At 37.4% G+C, this 21203-nt stretch overlaps 1 protein-coding gene across 1 annotated transcript in view; it reads right to left on the bottom strand.

The window, feature by feature from the left end:
* LOC149775711 (ribosomal protein S6 kinase-related protein-like) overlaps positions 1-21203 on the bottom strand; it is a 77708-nt gene that overhangs the window by 32375 nt on the left and 24130 nt on the right. The window contains exons 7-9 of the mRNA XM_089942941.1: positions 16778-16818; positions 14812-14839; positions 4358-4447 (exon numbers count right to left, since the gene is read on the bottom strand). Coding sequence (XP_089799067.1) covers positions 4358-4447; positions 14812-14839; positions 16778-16818 — 159 coding nt within the window. The remainder of the gene's footprint in view (positions 1-4357; positions 4448-14811; positions 14840-16777; positions 16819-21203) is intronic.

The raw sequence follows: 21203 nt of genomic DNA, 5'->3' as shown, positions 1-21203 counted from the left end.
GACTTCATTTTTTTAACTCTTAATATATGATTGTCATGCAATCCTGGTTGCTTCTGTTAAAAAAATATTGACAATTTATTTTGAATTGGCACAGCAGGAGAAGAAAAACAAAACATTTCTTTAATTATCCTTGCCATCTCAAAGAGAAGGTACAGTACTTCAATGGCTGCCATGGCAAATCCCTAACACTTCTTTTGATGTCTGCATTCCAACCCTTCCTCCAGGACATGACACATGTGACCTTCTGCAACAAACACATCAACAAAGTTTAAATTAAAAAAAATATTAGAAATTGCAATATTTGTACATCTGACATCTGACCTCCTCCCAGTGATCTCAGAAGAAGGGTTAAGAAATCACACCTCTCTCAGAGATGGTTACTACATGGGTAAGTGTGATGAATTTCCATTTAACTGTTTTGGAAGAGAGAGTTACAGACAGAAGGGTGGACAGAGAGAGATGCAGGCCTTCTAAAAAGAAACTCCACCTACAACCTGAAAAAATGACATAACTGTGTAGGCACCAAGACAAGAAAACTCCAGTTGAGGGGTTTGATTATATGTTTTCAGCAAGCTTTGCCAAGTAAAAAACTAGTGATATACATCTGAGACCATGATTTCCTTTTCTAGCTACCAAACACCTATATTGTTTTCCTCACCCATGTCAAACATCATGACACCAATTTTTCCTAGTAAAAGAATACTTACCTAATCTTACATAAAAGATCTGGCAGCAAATTACAAGAATACATCAATTACTACAGGAGTGGAAGGCATGCTCTCTATGGATGTAACTGTTCGGAGGTTGGGAGGGTGTATGTGCATTATGATTGGGTAAGTATTCTCAAAGAAACATACTTTACTAGGAAAATATGTGACCCAATCACAATACCTTAGGAGAATAGGTAAGAGGTGGAGGGAGGTATATCCCCTTACCCAGGAGATACCATCTTCAGTCCCCTAAGATATGTGAGACAGCTTCTAGGTAACCCGACTGGAGGGGGATTCCATCTGTCTAGGCATGGCTTCAAATAGGGAAATTCTCCCACCCCTTGCAAATCCAGCAGAAGTTGTAAAGCAGTTGTCGATTGACCTACAAGGGTAACCTGTTAAGCTGCGAATATAGGTCCTACCAGATTAAACTGGACCCTTTGGGAGGACAGATCTTGGAGATAAAAGTGAGAGAATGTGGAGTTCAATCTCCATCCCACAGCCTGAATGGTATTGGTTAAAGAACTGTCCTGGTTGAATGCTAGACCAGTGGCAACAGCTCTAAACTTGTGTGCCGAAATGCGTAATAAATTCATTTGAGTTGAGGTTATTGCTCTATATGCCAAGAGAAAAACCCACTTAATCCAGGATGAGATAGTCAGTTTTGATATATCCTCCTTCCTTGAGAAAAAGAAAGAGGCATCTTCTCCCTTAATGTAACTGTTCTGTTCTACTGAGTTAACACTTGAAAACTGGCTCTTGTAGGTGGCCTTCAGCTGATGTGTCCAGACAAGATAGAGGTTTCCTGACAAAAGTCTGGTTATCCATGAAAAGAGGCTGCCATCATGAGTAAGACTGACCTGTCTTGTCTGAAATATATATAATTCTGGTCTCAAGATAGGGAATGTCTTTCACTAATTCTGCCTGTAATCACTGAGGAAGCAGATCTTGTATGAAAGGTGTGCCAGAGATGCCCTTGAAAGTGGTTCAAATATGTCTTGTTGAGCCAGTTAATACCCAAGACAGAACCCACACTGGGCATAAGACTAACGTTTATGGTCTTGAATACTGAAGAAGTTGGTGAGTAGGTCAGATAAGTATTTGTTTTTTCTCATATCCTCTCCTCCATTATGACGAAAGGTGTCAGTAATCGTGGAGTGGTAACCTTTTCTCATACTCAGCATGAACCTTCTACAAAGAGCCAGAGGAAGTTAGCTATATGCAGTACAAATGCCTGGAGAGATACGATGTGTTCGTTTGTGCACCACTGGTAGAAAACATGCCATGTGCCTTTGTCTGCTTTCAGAAAGGAGTACCGTCTTGCTAAAGCGAGTCTCTCCATGACTGGTTGTGAGTTTATTTCTGAGGTCCTGTTTCATTTGATCCAGATATGCAGGTTCTACAGCTCTGAGTAGGAATGAAACAACTGCCATCATGTGTGTTTGAGTAGGAATGAAACAACTGCCATCATGGGTGTTTGAGTAGGCATGAAACAACTGCCATCATGGGTGTTTGAGTAGGAATGAAACAACTGCCATCATGGGTGTTTGGGTTGGAATGAAACAACTGCCATCATGGGTGTTTGAGTAGAGGAGGGAAAGTTTCAAGTCTCGGAGGTATTCCAGTTGTGAGATTGATGCGGTTGTCGATCCACGACTTCTCCCATCCGAGTGGTGTAATGAGGATAGGGCAACAATCTTATTCTCTTGCTTTCTGTATCACTGTTGAAATCAGAAGTGTTGGAGGGTACGCGTATGCATCCAGGCCATTTCCAATTTTTAGACAGGACATCGACTGCCTGTTTTTTAGTCAGGGACTGAAGACACAATGGTTGGGAGTTTGTATTCCACCATGTCACAAACAGGTCCACCAATGGTCAGGCCCACCGGGTACACATAAGAATGAAAACTGAGGGATGAAGAGACCATTCTGTCTGCATTAGTTGATTGTTCTGGGACGAAGCTTTGGCTAGAATGTTATGAATCCTGGGATATGGTGAACATTATATGTGGATTTGTTGTTGACAACACCAAATTAGAAAGTCCCATACCAGGACGCAAAGGTCATGGGACTTAGTTCCTCCTTGTCATTTGAGATAAGTCACTAGAGTTGTCAGACAGAATGAAAACTCCCTTGCCATGCAAATGTTCTTGCCACATGTGAAAGGTTTTCAAAATGACCATCATCTCCAGAATTTACTGATATGAAGATGTCATTCCTGGGGAAAGAATGCACCACTGGCTTCATGAAAGGACGGTAACAGATGGGCTCCCCAGCCTTCCGTATCTGCATCAGTACAGACTGTGAATACCCGCCATGAGCAAAGGTAGGTTGACCCAATTCCGCAGATGGTGCCTCAGTTGTGTTCTAATGGTGAGAGGATGGTCCAGTAAGCTAACTTTATGCCCCCATTTGAGTAGAAGAATCGTTTACAATGGGAGCATAGGAAGGTGACCTAGGACCATGAGGTCTGCTGTTGTGAACAAGCCTAGTAGGTGAAGGAATTACATTGTGGAGATAATTTCTTCGAAAGTAAAGGTGCTACCATGGTTTGAATCTCAATCCCTGATACCGAGGGAGACGAAATCTGTTTCCTGTGTATTGAACTCCATAAATAGATGATCAAACGGTTGAGATGGTACTAGGTCAGAATTTTCCTTGCTGACGAGAAGTTCAGAATGATAACAAGGTTTATCATGTTTTATAAAATCTAACTCATTGATGTTTCTACAAGATGAGGTCCAGGTAATTTAATGTTGCTGCCATAGAAATGGTCTAGACATGAGCCATTACTCGATTCATCAGATGAGTGAAGATCCGGGGTCAGATGTTGAGCCCAGTGGGAGTGCCTTGAATTGGTATATGATGTAGAAGGCGAATCGCAGGAAGCCTTGTAAAAAGGGACATGAAGGTGTTTGCCACTTAAATCCACACTGTTGGCGATCATGCAGCATGGTGTTTCCACTGAGAACCAAGAGGCATGGATGAATTGATTGAGAGCACTTAGGCTGATGGCCAGATGCACTAATACTGGGACCAGGAACAGTTTGGAATAGGACTCTTTCAGTGCTATATTGGCTTTCGCTGGGTGGAACTGTGGCTTTCACTGGGTGGAACTTCCATAGAATGGCTTTCAGAGGTTTAGTGTCCAATGAATGGCTCTTGGATCCTTTTGTGGACTTCCTGTATGATCCCTGTATCGATATTGTGGTTGTGGGAGGGAGGAAAATATGCCTCCTTGATGGCTTGTTTGTGGACTTCTTCAATCTGAATTGGAAATTTGTGAGATTTATCTGCCACATGGGTGAAAAAATCAATAGTTTAACAGAAGGTGATACAAAGTCTAACTGTCATGGATGAGAATCAAACTCAGTTTGTCTCAGTGAGATGTACATAACTGTAGACTTAACAATGCAAACCAGCTGGGCTGGTTATTGAGTAGCTTCATAAACCTCAACAGGTACACTCCTCCAACCTCACTTTGACATTCATCTTCGAATGTCACCCAGATTCATCTCTCACAATGGCTGAAAGAAATCCTCATCTAGGCAGCTGAGAGCCAGATGAGCCTCCATATGAAATCTAAGGCAATAATACGTCATGACCAGGAACTGAACTTGATTAATTTGTCAACCATAGTAACTCACCCATGTAAAGTAATGTTCCACATATTGTACGAGTCTTCTCACCTCTTCCAAGCCATTTAGCTAAACCGAAGTCTGTTAATTTTATATGACCTGAAATATAATAGTCAAAATTTAGAACCTTTACAATCCTACAATATACTTAGAATCTGATCTCACTTAATAATTATCTCTCTTGAACAGTTTTGTCTTGCATGTGGTCAGTTTTGGTTTCCGCTCATGCCATTTTTTTCTACTGACTTAACATTCCTTCAAAAGCAAACTTCCTGCTAATATTGTTGGTGGCTGCACCATGTATTTCTTCACATCTTCATATATGAAACAAATTCGTATGTCTTTTGTGCTGAAAACATTCACAGACTAGAGTTATTGCAATAGCTTGTAAATCACCACGTTTTTCTCCAACCCCCACCTCCATACCACCATATCTCCATTGTGCTCAACCCAGTGTAGATCATAAAGCAAAATCCATCACATGTATAATGTGTCTTCCAGTTATTACTGCATAATGGCCAGAAAATATTTAAAATATAAATTTAACTTAAACTTCAGACCTTTGACCCCCTCCAACATAACCCATGAGGAAGGAGCCAAGAATGTCACTTTTTGCACAGTCACCCCAAAAATAACAAAGTTTCATGAATTTCTGTTCAGCAGTTTAGGACATGTTGATACAAACAGATAGATGGATGAACATACATTAAAAAGTGCAAAGACAACAAACACTTCTGATTGATTTCTGTGGCAATGCCATTTTGCCCATTCTCATCTTTTAGTGCCTCTTTCTTTCCCTCTCTATTATGAGAGCAGCAGTAGCAGTAATAATAACAATAATAACAATAATAATAATGTGTGTACTTGTGTGTGTGATTTGGATTGTTAACGTAGCTTTAACAATTTTTCAGTCATATCACAGACCTGCCAACCCCAATGAGTCTGCCTCAGTAAGACAGCTGATTTTTTCTGAAAGATGTGAATATTCCTTTTTTACTCTTCTGTGTTGATTATTAAAACTTTTCTAGAGGCTTATCTTCCCTTTTGTCTTAAACATCACTTTTGGGACACCATTTAAAACATAATTCTACAATCAAGAGTTTGATCATGCAGATGCTTTGCATGAACAAATAAGTGCAGTTTAAAGCATTTTGGGTGCTGCTGTAAAGTTAGTCTGGTTCCTTAACTAATTTCACTAAGTCTAATATGAAACCTGGATCCAAATAAAACACAGATGAACCAATTATCCAGATTTTTTGGCAATGATCATTTTTCCATAGTTTTTGCTTGTATGCCGTAAGTCTGTATTTTAAGGGTAATTTTCGTAAGACTTACGGCAAAATCATAAGAGTTGGCAGGTCTGATATCACTATGATGTCTACAGTGTGGCAGTTGATAGTGATATCTAGCAATGGGGTATCATGTCCCACCCAGTCACATTATCCTGACACCAGGCCAACCAGTTTTAACACTAACCTTTTAATGCTGAGCGCCAAGCGAGGCAGCAGTTAGTACCATTTTTATAAGTCTCTGGTATGACTAGGCCGGAGATCGAACCTCATAATAATAATGACACTAATAATTTGTGATAAATACTGTGTTTTTTTGACCTAGTCATATCCATTATAAGTCCCTTCTTTTGAAGGATGTTAACATGCCCTAAAATGATCCTTGTGAAAACACTATGCTCAAGACTATTCAATAACAACAAATTTCCTAAATGTTATAAAAATTGGAAAAATTGCTTCTTAATGTCTGAACTTCATATTTTACAGGAGTGATGCTCACATGAAACTTGAAATCAATTTGAACTGATAAACTGTTGCATTATGCATAAACAAAAAAAAAATTATGACACGGGCTGGATAGGGATGTGAAACGGGCTGGATAGGGATGTGAAAGTAGGTGTCAGTAACATCAAGACTGATGGCATGCTCAACCCATTGAATAGAGAGGCAGACTAAACTCAACTGTTGAAATCATGAATTGGTTGAGGTGACTCCGGTCGACAATGGATCTCAACTTGCTGTTTGCTTTTGGAAAAAGAAACAGCCTTCAATAAAACTCCAGGGATTGTGGTCTTTGAACAAGCTCCACTGCCTCTATTTTTATTGATGATCGGCTGTATCTCCTGTTGTAGAAAGGTATCCTTCTCCTGATCTGACAGTGCCTCCATGAAGAGGGGAGAGGTGTACAGGATTGTTGATGAATGAAACCCGCAGCTCCTCTGAATGACATTGATGGCACCCACCCCTGGTCTTAAGGAATAGGGAGACCCAGTGAGCCCAAAATTTGGTTCTTACCACCTCTGCATGACTGCTCCTATGGATTGATGTTGGTGTACATGTAACAGATAAGATTTCATGCCCTGTGGCCACTTAACATTCCATCACACTTGCAGGGCCTGAGTGGTTCCATATACCCATGTGGGTTAAGCAGAAAGGTGGAGGGGCAGTTCCTGAGTTGCCTGCTTCTAAACTTCCTCTACTGTTCCTCCAAAGCAAAAGTGACCCAACCAAGGTCGTCTGGAAAAGGAGAGTATGACAAGGTTTGAAAGATGTGGATCGCAGACATGCGACACATCATATGAGGAGAACATTGGCCAAAGCTGTCAAAGTCTGGCCATGGTATGGTAACCAGCAATAGTCAATGACCCTATCAATCCTGGCTGTCGCCTCCAAAACATGGCTATTGCCAGGTGTCTCCACTGAATCTGAAAGGTGCCATTGAGGGCAAATCCAACAATGAAGAAGGTTCAATGACATCTCCAACCAGTTCTGATGGGCATGGATCACATCCATTCACCTTACAAAACAGATGAACAAACATCTCTCTATCTTTGCAGCCTCTCAAGCCAAGGAAGATATGTTGTGCGATATCATCAACAGCGGACGTGCATGTGGCTCTGGAGTTAAAATTCTGATGCACACAGGTGGTTGCAGGTGGGTCATGGGACACCGGTGGTTGGGGGTGGCTGGGATACAGCTCTGTGACGTCTCTCATGAGCTGCAGCAATATGCTGGCAGCGGTCAACCTCGAAGGTGGAACAGGATTTTCTGGTCTTGGTTTGCCAGTGACTTCTGTCTGAGGCAGTGAGCTTGAGATGGTGGGGTTGAAGGTCTATCCATTTAATGTGTGTCTTGAGATTGTCTTTGTACCTCTTGTGAGGGCAGCCTTGGTTTCAGTTGCCCTAATGCTAGCTCGCCAAAGAACAGCTGCTTTGGGATTCTGTTTTGATTCATGGAGATGACATGGCCAGTCCAACGAAGCTGGGCCTGGATTAGTTTGGCTTCGATGCTTGCTGTGTTGGCTCTATCGAGGACTTCCTGGTTGGTGGTTCAGTCCTGCCACTTGATCCACATGATGGATTTTAGGGAGTGCTGGTGGAACTGACTGATGTGCCTTTGGTAGACAGTCCACGTTTCACAGCCATACAAGAGAGACATGAGGACAACTGCATTGTACACTTACATCATTGTTGACAGGCATATTGTCCTTGTGCTGCAAGACCTTGGTTCAGAGTTGTCTGAGCGCTTGACTGGCTTTCTGGATCCTCGCAGTGATCTCTTTGTCCAGGGAGCCATCACTGGATATTGTGCTGCCAAGGTATCTGAAACTGTCCACATTCTTCAGCTGTGTGTCACCAATGGTGATGCAGGGTTGTGAGAGGACAGTGTTTGAGGCAGGCTAGAAGAGGACTTCTGTCTTTCCTAAGCTAATTGTGAGTCCAAATAGATTGGAGGTTTCAGAGAACCTGTCCATGATTGCCTGTAGTGAGTCTCTTCATGGGATATGAGGGCAGTCATCTGCAAAGAGTGCTTCAATGATGAGTCTGTCTAGCATCTTGGTTTTTGCAGCAAGGCAACGGAGATCAAATATGGATGAATCCAGGTGATATCTAATGTAGATACCAAGGTTAAGGTCATGTGAAGATTCGTACCAGAGTGAGTACACAGCCTTGTTTGACACCATTAGACATGGGGAATTTCTCAGAGTGTTCACCGTCTGAGAGAATCTCTCCAGTCATGTCATCGTGGAAGAGCCAGATGCTGTTGGTAAACTTCTGAGAACAACTAAGCTTCTTGAGTACTACCCATAGTACATCTCTACTGACTGAATCAAAAGGCATTGTCAGGTCCATGAAGATGGCATACAGATTCATGTTCTGCTCCAGGCACTTATCTTGGACTTGTCTCATTGTGAAGATCATGTCAATGGTGCTGCGGTCTGGGCAAAAACCACACTGAGACTTGGGGGAGGTTATCTTCTGACACTCATTCAATAATCGTTTTGAGAATGATGCGAGCAAGTATTTTGCCAGCTATGGAGAGCAAGGAGATGCCTTTGTAGTTACTGCAGTCCACGCGTGTGGTTTTATTCTTATATGTCACCTTAAGTCTGTACGGAGTTCTGTGTGGACACAAACTTATTTCAATTCTGATCTGTAGACTTTCTGTCTTTAATAAGAACATGAAACACATTCTCACAATATGTTAGCATGAAAAGGAATTCATCGTTTTAATGTACTTGAAAGGAATTTAACACAATATAAGTATCTGTAATAGTTGTATTGTGAAAAGCACAGTACATTATATATGATGAAATAACAGGCTGGACACATGAAAGTAAGAAGAGCAAATTTTAAATACATGTAACCCAGGGGGTTCTATGGGACTCTTACCTTGGAAAGAGGAAGAAAACACTTTCATAGCTTCAAAATCTAACATGGTCATCTACAGATGCATAAAAATATGCATATAAAGTTTGATTGTTCTTTATATTCAGGTTTTTTTGTGTGCACAATCATGCTAATGAGATTTTTGGGATGAAGGGACAGGACCAAATTTGGAACCCCTTGCTGCAAGCATCTGGACGCATAAAAAAGAGGAATAGTAACCAACTTAGCATCCAATTATGGGGTAATTTTATGTCATTTTCAATTCATCCACACCTGCAAGAGAAATACACATTGGTTAGAGTGCCCTCCTCAGATGCAGGAGTTTGTGGGTTTGAACCCCAGCTGAGACATACCAAAGACTTATAAAAATGGTACAAGCAGCTGTTTTGCTTGGTTCTCAGCATTAAGAGGCTAGTGTTAGGACTGGTTGGCCTGGTGCCAGGATAATGTGACTAAGTGAGGCATGATGCCCCAGTGCTAGTCATCACTGTAAACTGCCATACTGCAGACATTGTAGCGATATGACTGAAAAATTATTAATTTAAAAGCCACATTAAAAATCCAAGTCTGCACACAAATACACATTACTGGATACATACATATACTGCAAAATATGCAAAGTTCAAGCTTTCGCCAGAATATAGGGGAAAACTATATACTGTATTTGCCGGCCTATAAGATGATACTTTTGACCAGAAAATCTTAGCTTCGTCTTATACTCCAAATCGACTTATATATGGATTATGTCATCCAAAATGCTTTATCATATTTTTCATATCGAAAATAATTCTTCAAGAGTATGAAAAAAAATGAGTAAAAAATGTAATTTTGGGGAAGAGATCGTATAACAACAAATAAAGGATCTCACGTTTAGTATTTTAAACAATTACATGATTGTCAATATTAAAAATAATTAAGAGATCAGATGTAATTGTGCTAAAGCAGCATGCACCAGTATAGTACGTTGTTTGTAATATACATTGCTTAAATTTAATTACATAGATGTGCATTAGAATTTACAAGTTAGAAGAGGAATAACCATTTCAAAGACATATTCCATCACAATTTTCTTCCTGCACCTAAGGATCAAAGAGAGAAAGAGACAAACAGAGATGTCTTCACGATTGTAAATCTGTATCGTTCATTTACCTAATGACCTATTTTACTTGTGTACAAGTGCAGTACCATATTCCATTATCAATCAATACCACTAGGTAAGCAATTCCTTTTAATTTTTGTTTCCACTTCATTATTCAAATAATCACAGGGCTTTGTAGTTGTATTTACATGCTAATTAAATATGCTATGGCTGTATTCAGTCATTCCAAGCTAACACCTATCTGAGGTCAAGATTCAACAGACCTGATTAGATTAGTGAGGCTACCAATAGGAAAATGAGGCTACCCATGGGTATTATGAATACCGTACCATATAGTTAACGGAAATGCCAAGTGGTTACTATTGTAAATTTAACAGCCAGTGACATTTTTGAACTTGCCAATGGAACCAGCACCAATTTAAAACTACATCTAGCATGAGCAAAGATAAAAAACAGTTGCCACCTAAGTACTGGAAGAGTACATGTACTTTATAACAAAATCATAATTGTTGGTAATGGATAGGTTATTATACTTGCAAAGAAAATTAGACAGCATGCAAAATGGTCATTCTTGGGATTTAACCTAATGGAGGCTATATGGATATAACTACTGTGAATATTTAAATCCTGAAGGAGTGTGGCATGTATTTTCATAGTTTACATTTACTGTTTCATTTATTAGTGGTTTCTCTCTTTGACAAAAGCTTCAGCAACCATGGAGCAATAAGTTTTTTAAAAAATCCACAAAGAGAGAGCTGAACTCTCTCTCTCTCTCTCATATCGGACAATATTTTATTTTGATCATGAGGTGCAAAAAGACAAATGCCATGGAATACATATGCATCCTTCTCTCTGTGTCTCTCTTCCCCTCCACCCCATCCCCCCTCCCCCAACTCCCGGAAAATGCATTTTTGTTTTACTGATGCAATGTCCCTATTGCTGTAATCTGAAATAGCATACATTGATACTTTAATATTTACGAAACCAAAGTTATTATAATTTAATTCCACACAGTAACGCGAGTTTTATCCTATCTGTAACTCAATATATTTTTGGATCTGAGTCGTTATATGTAGCTAAAAGTACATAATACATTTTAAATACTTCATGTGAAACAAAATAGGTACTTTTAGTTACATTTAATGATCCTGACTGGAAGGGTTACTGAGTTAGATAAATGATGTGATACTGTGTAGAACGAAGTGAAAAAAAGCAAACAGAAGTATTGATCTGGCCTCATCTTAGACACAGCATTGACTTATAAAAGGATGAAGGATGGAAAGTTTGCCAAATTTGCTGATTCGACTTATACTCTGCATCAACTTATAGGCCGACAAATATGGTAAATTAACACAAAGCTTGAGGTCCCAATACTTTCCTGCAAGGTCCAGTATTAGCAAACCACTGAGACCATTCTTCTTAAATTATAAATCATACCGTACATGAGCTGTATTTATGTCCAAACACAGCACAAAACACAGTAATAACCACTAGATACAAGCTAGGATTGAGCTATATTCATGTACAAAATCAGCACACAACACAGTAATAACTAACTGATACAAGTTAGGATCGAGATGTACTTATGCACAAAATCAGCATGCAACACAGTACTAACCACTAGATACAAGCTAGGATTGAGCTATATTTATGTACAAAATTAGCATACAACACAGTACTGACCACTTGATACAAGCTAGGATTGGGCTGTATTTATGTACAAAATCAGCATACAACACAGTACTGACCACTTGATACAAGCTAGGATTGGGCTGTGTTTATGTACAAAATCAGCGCACAACACAGTAATAACCAACTGATACAAGTTAGGATCGAGATGTATTTATGCACAAAATCAGCATGCAACACAGTACTAACCACTAGATACAAGCCAGGACTGAGCTATATTTATGTACAAAATCAGCATACAACACAGTAATAACCAACTGATACAAGTTAGGATTGAGCTGTATTTATGTACAGTAATACCTCGTGTATCTGGATTCGCGAATTCACGGATTCGCGAAATCTTCATTGGTACCCTCTACGTACATGTTTTCTTTATTTTATTGAATTGTACTTTCGTTATGACTTCTGTGACATATGAAGTTTACCTAGTTTACCTTCCTGACAATGACAAAGAAAACGTCAGTCATTAAGTTTACAGTCCCATTTGTTACTTGGTTTTACCTTACTGTGAGTGCGAAAGAAAACGGCAGCCAATGAATTAGTAATGGGGTAATATTAGTATACATGTACCGTACTGTAAATGCGCTAGTGTGGCAAATACCCATTAGGCGATACTGTACTCTATTTTTACGTCAACCATTTATTTCTCTTTTTAAGGGTAATGTATTAAGCTAACTTTTAAATGAAATTAAAGTGCTTTGGGAGCATGATTTGGGTCATATTTAGGGTTTAAACCCTAGAAATAAGCATTTATTAGCATTTTTAGTGACTCGTACCAAACATTTGCGATTCCTCCTGATCCGCGACTGGTTCTGGAACCTAACCTCGCGAATGTTCGAGGTATTACTGTACAAAACCAGTATACAACACAGTACTGACCACCTGATATAAGCTAGGATTAAGCTGTATTTATGTACAAAATCAGCACACAAGACAGTACTAAGCACTTGATACAAGCTACGATTGAGCTGTATTTATGTACAAAATCAGCATACAACATAGTAATAACCACTTTTAATACAAGCTAGGATTGAGCTGTATTTATGTACAAAATCAGCATACAACACAGTACTGACCACCTGACATAAGCTAGGATTGAGTTGTATTTATGTACAAAATCATCATACAACATAGTACTGACCACTTGATATAAGCTAGGATTTGTATTCTTGTCCCAAAAAACAGCATACAGCACAAAACTGATCACTTCACAGTAGCTAGGATTTTTTTACTTGTTTTACAAAACCAGTATACAGCTCAGAACTGACCACTTAGTGCCAGCTAGGATTTGTACTTTTGTCTAAAAAGAGCAAAAAGCTCAGAACTGACCACTTGGTACCAGCTAGGATTTGTATTTTTGTCTAAAAAGAGCATACAGGTCTGAACTGACCACATGAAACAAGTTAGGATTTGTCTGTATTTTTTTTATACAAAAGCAGCATACAGCAAAACACTGACCACTTGGTACCAGCAAGGATTTCCCTTTATTTTTCTCAAAATCAGCACAAAATATAGAATACATAATTTACGTGGTGCCATCTAGGATTTGTTTGCATTTTGGCCTGAAAACATAACTCAACAAATGAAACCAGATAAAAATCCTCAAATATTGCGAACAAACTGCATACAGTGCAGAACTGATGACATAGTGCAAGCTAGGATTTGTCTGTATATTTGTCCGAAAACAGCATATGGCACAAAACTGACCACATGGAATCACTTAGGAATTGCCGGTATTTTTTTTCTCCAAAATCAGCATACTGCACAGAACTGATGACTCGGCGCCAGCTAGGATTTATATTTGTTCTAAATAGCATACAATACAGAACTGACAATTTGGTGCCAGCTAGTATTGATCTGTATTTTTGTGCTGTTATGTATATTTAACTTGTATTATTTGTTGGCTTTTCTTAATCATTGTATGTTATGTTGATCCATATTTTGTACTCAGTCTTGTCCAAAATCAAATTCATGTTGTTCCTGACCAGTGACATTTATTTTGTAAGCAACATAATACATAGCTAATATTTCTCTAGGAGTATAGATTAAATATTCAGATCATTATATTTGGAGGCAAACATGTTTATTATAATCTGAGTCTATGACATAGTTTTTCACTTGGAAATTCCTAAACATGTTGACAACTTTTAACATTTTAAAGATGAGGCTTACATACATCCTGGCTCTTTTACTGTGTCTTAGCTTTTTATATAATATTGTTTATTTGAAAAATTGCTCATTCTTGACCTAACATCTTGAAGCAGAATCAGTCTTATTGTTATGTTCAGTTTTTCATTTTGGTGGATTTATTTATTCAAATTATTAGTCATTTGAAATACAAGGTGCTCATCAATAATACTCTTGGACTGAAACATTAATTTGGAATTATAGTGAATTCAGATAAGAACATTCTTGATTATATTATGTAATACATCAAACGACTGTCAGCACATCATCACAATCCAGGCCACTGGCACATTTATACATTAGAGACAACAGGCATATCAACACATTCAATATAGGAATTTAATTGAAATACCACTAGAATTCAGTTGGAACGTATAGATTTGGACCAGTGGTATAGCTTTTAGGTCTATTCAGGATTAAATTCATAACAATCTTAGTTCCTTTTAAAATTTTCACTTTGTATTCAAGGGAAATAAATTATTTGTTGTGTTTTACAAAACTTGCTGGTTTCCAATCTTTAATGTTACTTAGTTTAAGACCACAGAGTTGTAAAAGACAAAATATGGTATGATGTGAATGGCAAATCATTTAGTTATTAAATTAAAAAAAAAAGCATGTTTGCATCCAAAATAATTTCCTCCAAGCAAAGGACAGAAGTGTATGAAGTAAGTCAACTGGACCTATTCACACATTAATTTTTATAGAGCCGTAAGTGTGAGAGACATGGATCTGAACTAGTCATACCAGCATTGTCACTGTCATAAAAATAGATGTACTGTACACTGATTATTATACAATGAATCATCTTACCATTAGCATCAAACAAAATATTCTCCATCTGCAAAAAATAAAGACAGATAATTTATAACAGGCAGGCATTATATATTTCTTGTATATGCTTCTACAGTAGACAATCAAACTGAGTGTGATTCCTATTCAGCATAGGAGTACTGGACATACAGAGTTATTGGACCTAGTGCAGACATATTACTTCCATTATAATTCCCTGGATATACAGAGTTATTGGACCTAGTGCAGACATATTACTTCCATTATAATTCCCTGGATATACAGAGTTATTGGACCTAGTGCAGACAGATTACTTCCAATATAATTCCCTGGATATACAGAGTTATTGGACCTAGTGCAGACAGATTACTTCCAATATAATTCCCTGGATATACAGAGTTATTGGACCTAGTGCAGACAGATTACTTCCAATATAATTCCCTGGATATACAGAGTTATTGGACCTAGTGCAGACATATTACTTCCATTATAATTCCCTGGATATACAGAGTTATTGGACCTAGTGCAGACAGATTACTTCCAATATAATTCCCTGGATATACAGAGTTATTGGACCTAGTGCAGACATATTACTTCCATTATAATTCCCTGGATATACAGAGTTATTGGACCTAGTGCAGACAGATTACTTCCAATATAATTCCCTGGATATACAGAGTTATTGGACCTAGTGCAGACAGATTACTTCCAATATAATTCCCTGGATATACAGAGTTATTGGACCTAGTGCAGACAGATTACTTCAATTATAATTCCCTGGATATAAAAACACATTTGAACCAACGAACTATTAACAACAGTCAAGGAGTTCATTATAAGAAAATGATCTATGCATGGTTGTTTCTTGTGGTTCAGAAAGGTTATTCATAATAGCTATGGGATATCTGCACTATGTACACACAATATTGAAATAATTACACTAGTCATATAATGTATAATACACTTATCAACTCTGATGCTGAATAACATTTTAAAGCTGACAAAAAGGCCAACAACAGCAATAATTTGATGACAGAATTTTCAGTGATACAAAATACATTGCCAGAGGCAACGATAATATAGGGATCAAACTAACTTTGACAGCTCAAAGGCAAAGCTGTGCAATTTCTTTCCCAGATTTCAAGCACATGTTTGAACTGAGCAACCCTTGCAGGATAAATTTTTACTGAATCAAAGTAATTGATCATCCAATAATACTTTTTAATTTTCTTAAACTCAATCAGTATATTAAATTCTAATATCTGAAACCAGCTGACCTCGTAAATTGACAGGCCTTACCATCTATAATCAGACTGATTACATAACAGAATCTGGAAATTTGAGATTCTGCAATATGAAACTTACAATGTGTAAAATATCATCACAGCTCATACTCTTTCAGATTACATCACTGCCATAGCAATGATCTGACTCAACTGGGTCACAGTTAATCATATCTATGGATTCATACTTAAGAACCATGAATGGGGCCTACTATCATCCCCTTGATGTGCATTTTGAAACCCAATAAAATAAAGAAGGAAAAGAGACCAGATTAAATGTAGCAGCTCAAAGAATTAGATAGTGATGTTACTGGTATATTATGATATTTGCTCACATGCTACATTAAAAAGCCAGCAGCCTTGTTTACTATGACTGCAAACATGGCATCTCAGTTGTATTTACAGTCTTCAGATAACTGCACCAGAGACAGGTAAGAGAAAAGATTACAGTAAATGAAATCTAAATTTGGTGTCATAAGGTTATTAAAGGGTGCTGTTTTGTCTTTGTGTCAACATGCCACCCAATTTACTGCACTATGACTGTGACATTATCCTAACAACGGAAGGTAACCCACTATGAGGAGAATGACAGTGTAAGGGTGGCAGCAAATCCCTGTCTGACAGAAATGCTGGCAATCTGTGTGTGTGAGTGTGTGTGGCAGGCTAGGAGGCAGATGAACAAATTTACTGAATTGTGCATTTACCTTGATATCTCTGTAAATTACACCCGACTTGTGCAGATAATCTGTAAGAAAAAATGAATGCATTTCAAAACAAAATTCACAAGAAGCGAAGTGTGACTATCAAATGTACATGTTTGCTTATAGAAGGATCAGCTTAATTTTGCTTTCAAGGCCCCTTCAATACTGATTTGTGCCTTTGTAGCCAAGGTCAAACACAAATAACTTTTTTTAAGCTTAATTCTACACTTCAGTTACTGACATATTTTGAAAAATTACCAAGCTTGAAATAAAAGTGTAATTTTTCACATTATTTTATTTTATTGGTACAATGTGTATAAAATACAAGAACTCCTCTTTAGGACAGATAGTGGATTCAGTGGTGGTTAAGCACAAAACCTTTCTTTGGCTAGCATTAACAATTAAAACTAGCAAATATGCCAGCAGGTGGTTGTGCCTTTTTACACAGTTTTAAAGCTGTCATTTTTTGGTCCCCTTTGAAGACTTTTTCCTCCAATTTTCAACATCTTAACTACCAAGGATCAATAATGAGTACAAAACTACATAAAATATTTTCAGGTTTTTCCAGTCAAATTCTATGAATCAAGTAATGGTTACCAGGAATACAATGGAGACAAATATATCTAATCAATTAGAAAATTTCTAAAATAAAAACTAGAGTTACATACATGGGAACACCATTATACAGTGCTTTATTACAAAACTAATTCAGATATAACAAGGTTCTTATGTGGCTTTTTTGACAAATTCTAACCTTTTCACCAATTACTTTCAAGGTCAGCATTTATTTCACATGGCCAGTGAATATTTCAAGCAGTAACTCTGATAGGCTTGTTCGTATTTTCAACTGTATTTTACAAGTTTTTCCAGAAATGTTAATAGCAGAACTAACTGAACACTTTCAGACATTTTTGTGTTCAGATAATTTCCAGAAACAATTCAGTCCACATTTACTTATATTTTCCACACATTTTATTAAGCATATTTCTGAGAATTTAAGACAGAATTGTTCCAAATCTACGGTCTTAAACTAAGTAACAGAAAAAACAATACCAACATGTTCTGTAAAATTCAACGAATAATTGAATTCTCTTAAGTATAAAATGAAAATTTAATAGGAACCTATAGTGTTGTGAATTAAATCCCAAATAATCCTAAAAGTTATATTACAAGTCCAAAAGTATAGAGCGTTCCAAATGAATTCTAATCTTGAATGTGCTCATGCACCAATAGCCTTAATTAGTTTGATGTTCCGACAGTCTTGATGTATCACAATGCTATAATCCAGAATATCCTTGAATGAATTCATAATAATTCCAAAATAGTGATTTTGTCCAAAATGTCAATTAGCACTTTTTAATTCCAATGAATAGTTTTAAACAAATGGTTCCTCTCAAATCATATCTAAACACAACAGTAAATAATTATAGAGACTGAACCTAATGGAGGAATGAATAACCTTCTTGATCTCAACCTTATATACATCCCCTCTTGACCTTGTGACTCAACAGCATTTTCTGAAAAAAAACTCAGTAATTTTAATGGAATATCACCCCAAACTGTAAACAAGTTCATTTCTATAAACTTATAAGGCCATAATGAAGGCTGAGTCTTGAACTCTAACCCAAGTAAACATTTATTTATAACTTACAAACAAGAAAAAATTTACTAAAACTCTATCCTCAATCATGGAGGCCAAGCACACAATGCAAACTAAATATTCATAACACAATCAATTGGTGAAGATAATGTGAAGTCAGGTGAAGATGATGTGAAGTCAGATGACAATAATGACCAGTCATAAAGCTACATATCTGTCATGATCATTTCATGCAATAAAATGGCTGCATGGTATTTCTTCATCAGTTTAATGAATTCAAATATATCATGGACCATCCCGGAATGATTCCAACTTGTGCTTCTTTGTGCAAATTTTTAATAAATGTTTATGGATTTACTGTTGTGGTCACTAAAACATTTCAGTTGCGAAGTTTCTTATACATGTTTGTACCAATGTATGGTTTTCTGCAGAAAATCAAACATTATATATTTCTTCACCATTTCTCTCTTAATATGGATCATTTTAAACCAGTAATTGTTGGTACATGCACCAATGAAGCCCATATATATGCACCATCATTATCTCACTGCATGGTTCATTAGGAAAATCATAATGCTCTGGTGGCCAACTGGTTAGAGCGTTCACCTTGGATGTGGGAGGTCGCGGGTTTGAACCCCTGACGAGTCATACCAAAGACTTATAAAAATTGTACTAACAGCTGCCTCGCTAGGCGCTCAGCATTAAGAGGTTAGTGTTAGGACTGGTAAGTCTGGTGTTAGGATAATGTGACTGGGTGGGACATCATCCTACATGTCTGTGGCATGACACCCCAGTGTTAGACAGCTCTATAAATTGCCATACTGCAGATACTGTACCGATTTGACTGAAAAATTGTAAAAGCTACGTTAAAAATCCAAATCACATGCACACACACACACATAAGGAAATTAATGTTTTAAGGCATTTTCAAATACCAAAATTTAATTTTAGAGCAATGTAATTAAATGCAAATAACTGAGAACACCGATTATGGTGAGTCATCATCCTTAAACAAGAACTCCAAACATTTTCAGTTAAATCAGGCCAAGGAGAAGACACTGTAGCTCAAGAGGTTTTAGAGTTCAATGTGCAATATTTTCATCTAAATCAGTCTGGGTTCTTTGCAGTCTTTTTTGCTAGATTTCCTAACACTTGGAATTCTTACATGTTAACAAAAAGGTTGTCTTTAATTCCTTTTGTTGATATGTCATTTATTTCATGCCTTTCATTCTTGCCATGAGACTCAAAAGCACACTAATCTATGATCTAGCTGACGTAACTTTAGCTCTACAAAGTTCCCAATTATACCAATGATGGGGACTTTAGCTCTACAAGTTCCTTAATTATACCAATGATGGGAACTTTAGCTCTACAAATTCTTAATTATACCAATGATGGGGACTCTAGAGCTAAGGTCATATGCATAAACATTTTCTGCAGAGATGATGGTTTTGTACTTGATGCTAGCTCTATAGTATTTCTTTATCAATTTTAACTAAATTAAAAAAAATACTGTATTCTACAGGCAAAACTACTTGTTTCCAGGGATTTTAGGTGCAACAAGGCCAGAAGTATAACATTTCAAGATTTGTTATATTATTTGCATTATACTGAGTAGTATGTTGTTGTTGTTGTTGTTGTTGTTGTTGTGGGGTTTAACGCCATTTTTCAGCACACGACAGGTTATACATGGCAGCCAGTATCAATGGTGGAGGAAGAACCAGGGGAAAACCCAGGAAAGAACCACCTACCCACAAGAAGTTACTGGCAAGCTTTCTCACATACCCACATTGGCTGAATCCGAGACTTGAACCGGCGCAGACAGAGGTGACTGAATAGTATGTAATTTGATGGTGATGTGTCCTTAATCAGTATTACTTAAGTGGACCTCAGCCACCATTGATCCAATATCTTTTGACAAATCCAATAAACTTGGCCTTACCTATATACAGCATGTCTAAAGCAATCTTGTTTGAAACTACACCTTCCATCACAGATCACTTTTATAAAACAAATCACCAGTCTATTCATCTGCATCATGAGGCGACTAAAATCCCAAATGAGATTGAGTACTGATGAGCATGTGAGTGACCCAACCAGAAATCATACTTTATATGTAAGTGATTCCATCATGGGATTCAAAATTACAGGAAGATCTGTTTCTAACTTTTTAAAACTAACTTCTTTTTTTTTTCGACATTTATGTTAGTACATTAATATTTTTCAAATGAAATACGTTTGTTTTGAAATGCAAACACTTCTAAAGGATTACTTAGTGTTTTCAAGCACTTGTCAAGGGTTACTGACTGTTTTCAAGCACTTCTCAAGTCTTACTGAATGTTTTCAAGCACTTTTCCAATACTTTCTACAGCTGACCGCAAATTCAAGTACTTCTCAAGGTCACCATCAAAATTCAAGCACTTTTTAAAAAGGAAACTTCTTAGGAAATTATCTGTCTTTGAGAATACTTACCTGATCACATTAATATTAGGAAAAAAAATTCCAACCCACTTAAAAAAAAAAGAAAATCATCTTCATTCTATATGACAAACATGCAAAGGGATGAAACTCTTATCCATTACATCCTTTTGACCACCACAGTGTTGCCATTTGTAAACTGACTGAAACATCATCTTAGGATAATCACATTAGTGTGGAGGTTGGGGAGGGTGATCATAATGTGATTGGGTATGTATTCACTAAGAAACATAAAAAAAAGGAAGAGAGCATGCTACATATCCAACTTTAACCCCAGGTACCCTCTGAAGGAAGGACGGCTGTATTATCTATATGAAGGATAGCCTGCTCTCCTAACAAGAGAAAGGTCAG

The sequence above is a fragment of the Sinohyriopsis cumingii genome, chromosome 19 (assembly GCF_028554795.1).
Source record: "Sinohyriopsis cumingii isolate HCF-2022 chromosome 19, ASM2855479v2, whole genome shotgun sequence".
Lineage (NCBI taxonomy): Eukaryota > Metazoa > Mollusca > Bivalvia > Unionida > Unionidae > Sinohyriopsis > Sinohyriopsis cumingii.
The sequence above is the reverse complement of the archived record's forward strand: the minus strand, read 5'-3'. Positions and strand labels throughout refer to the sequence as shown.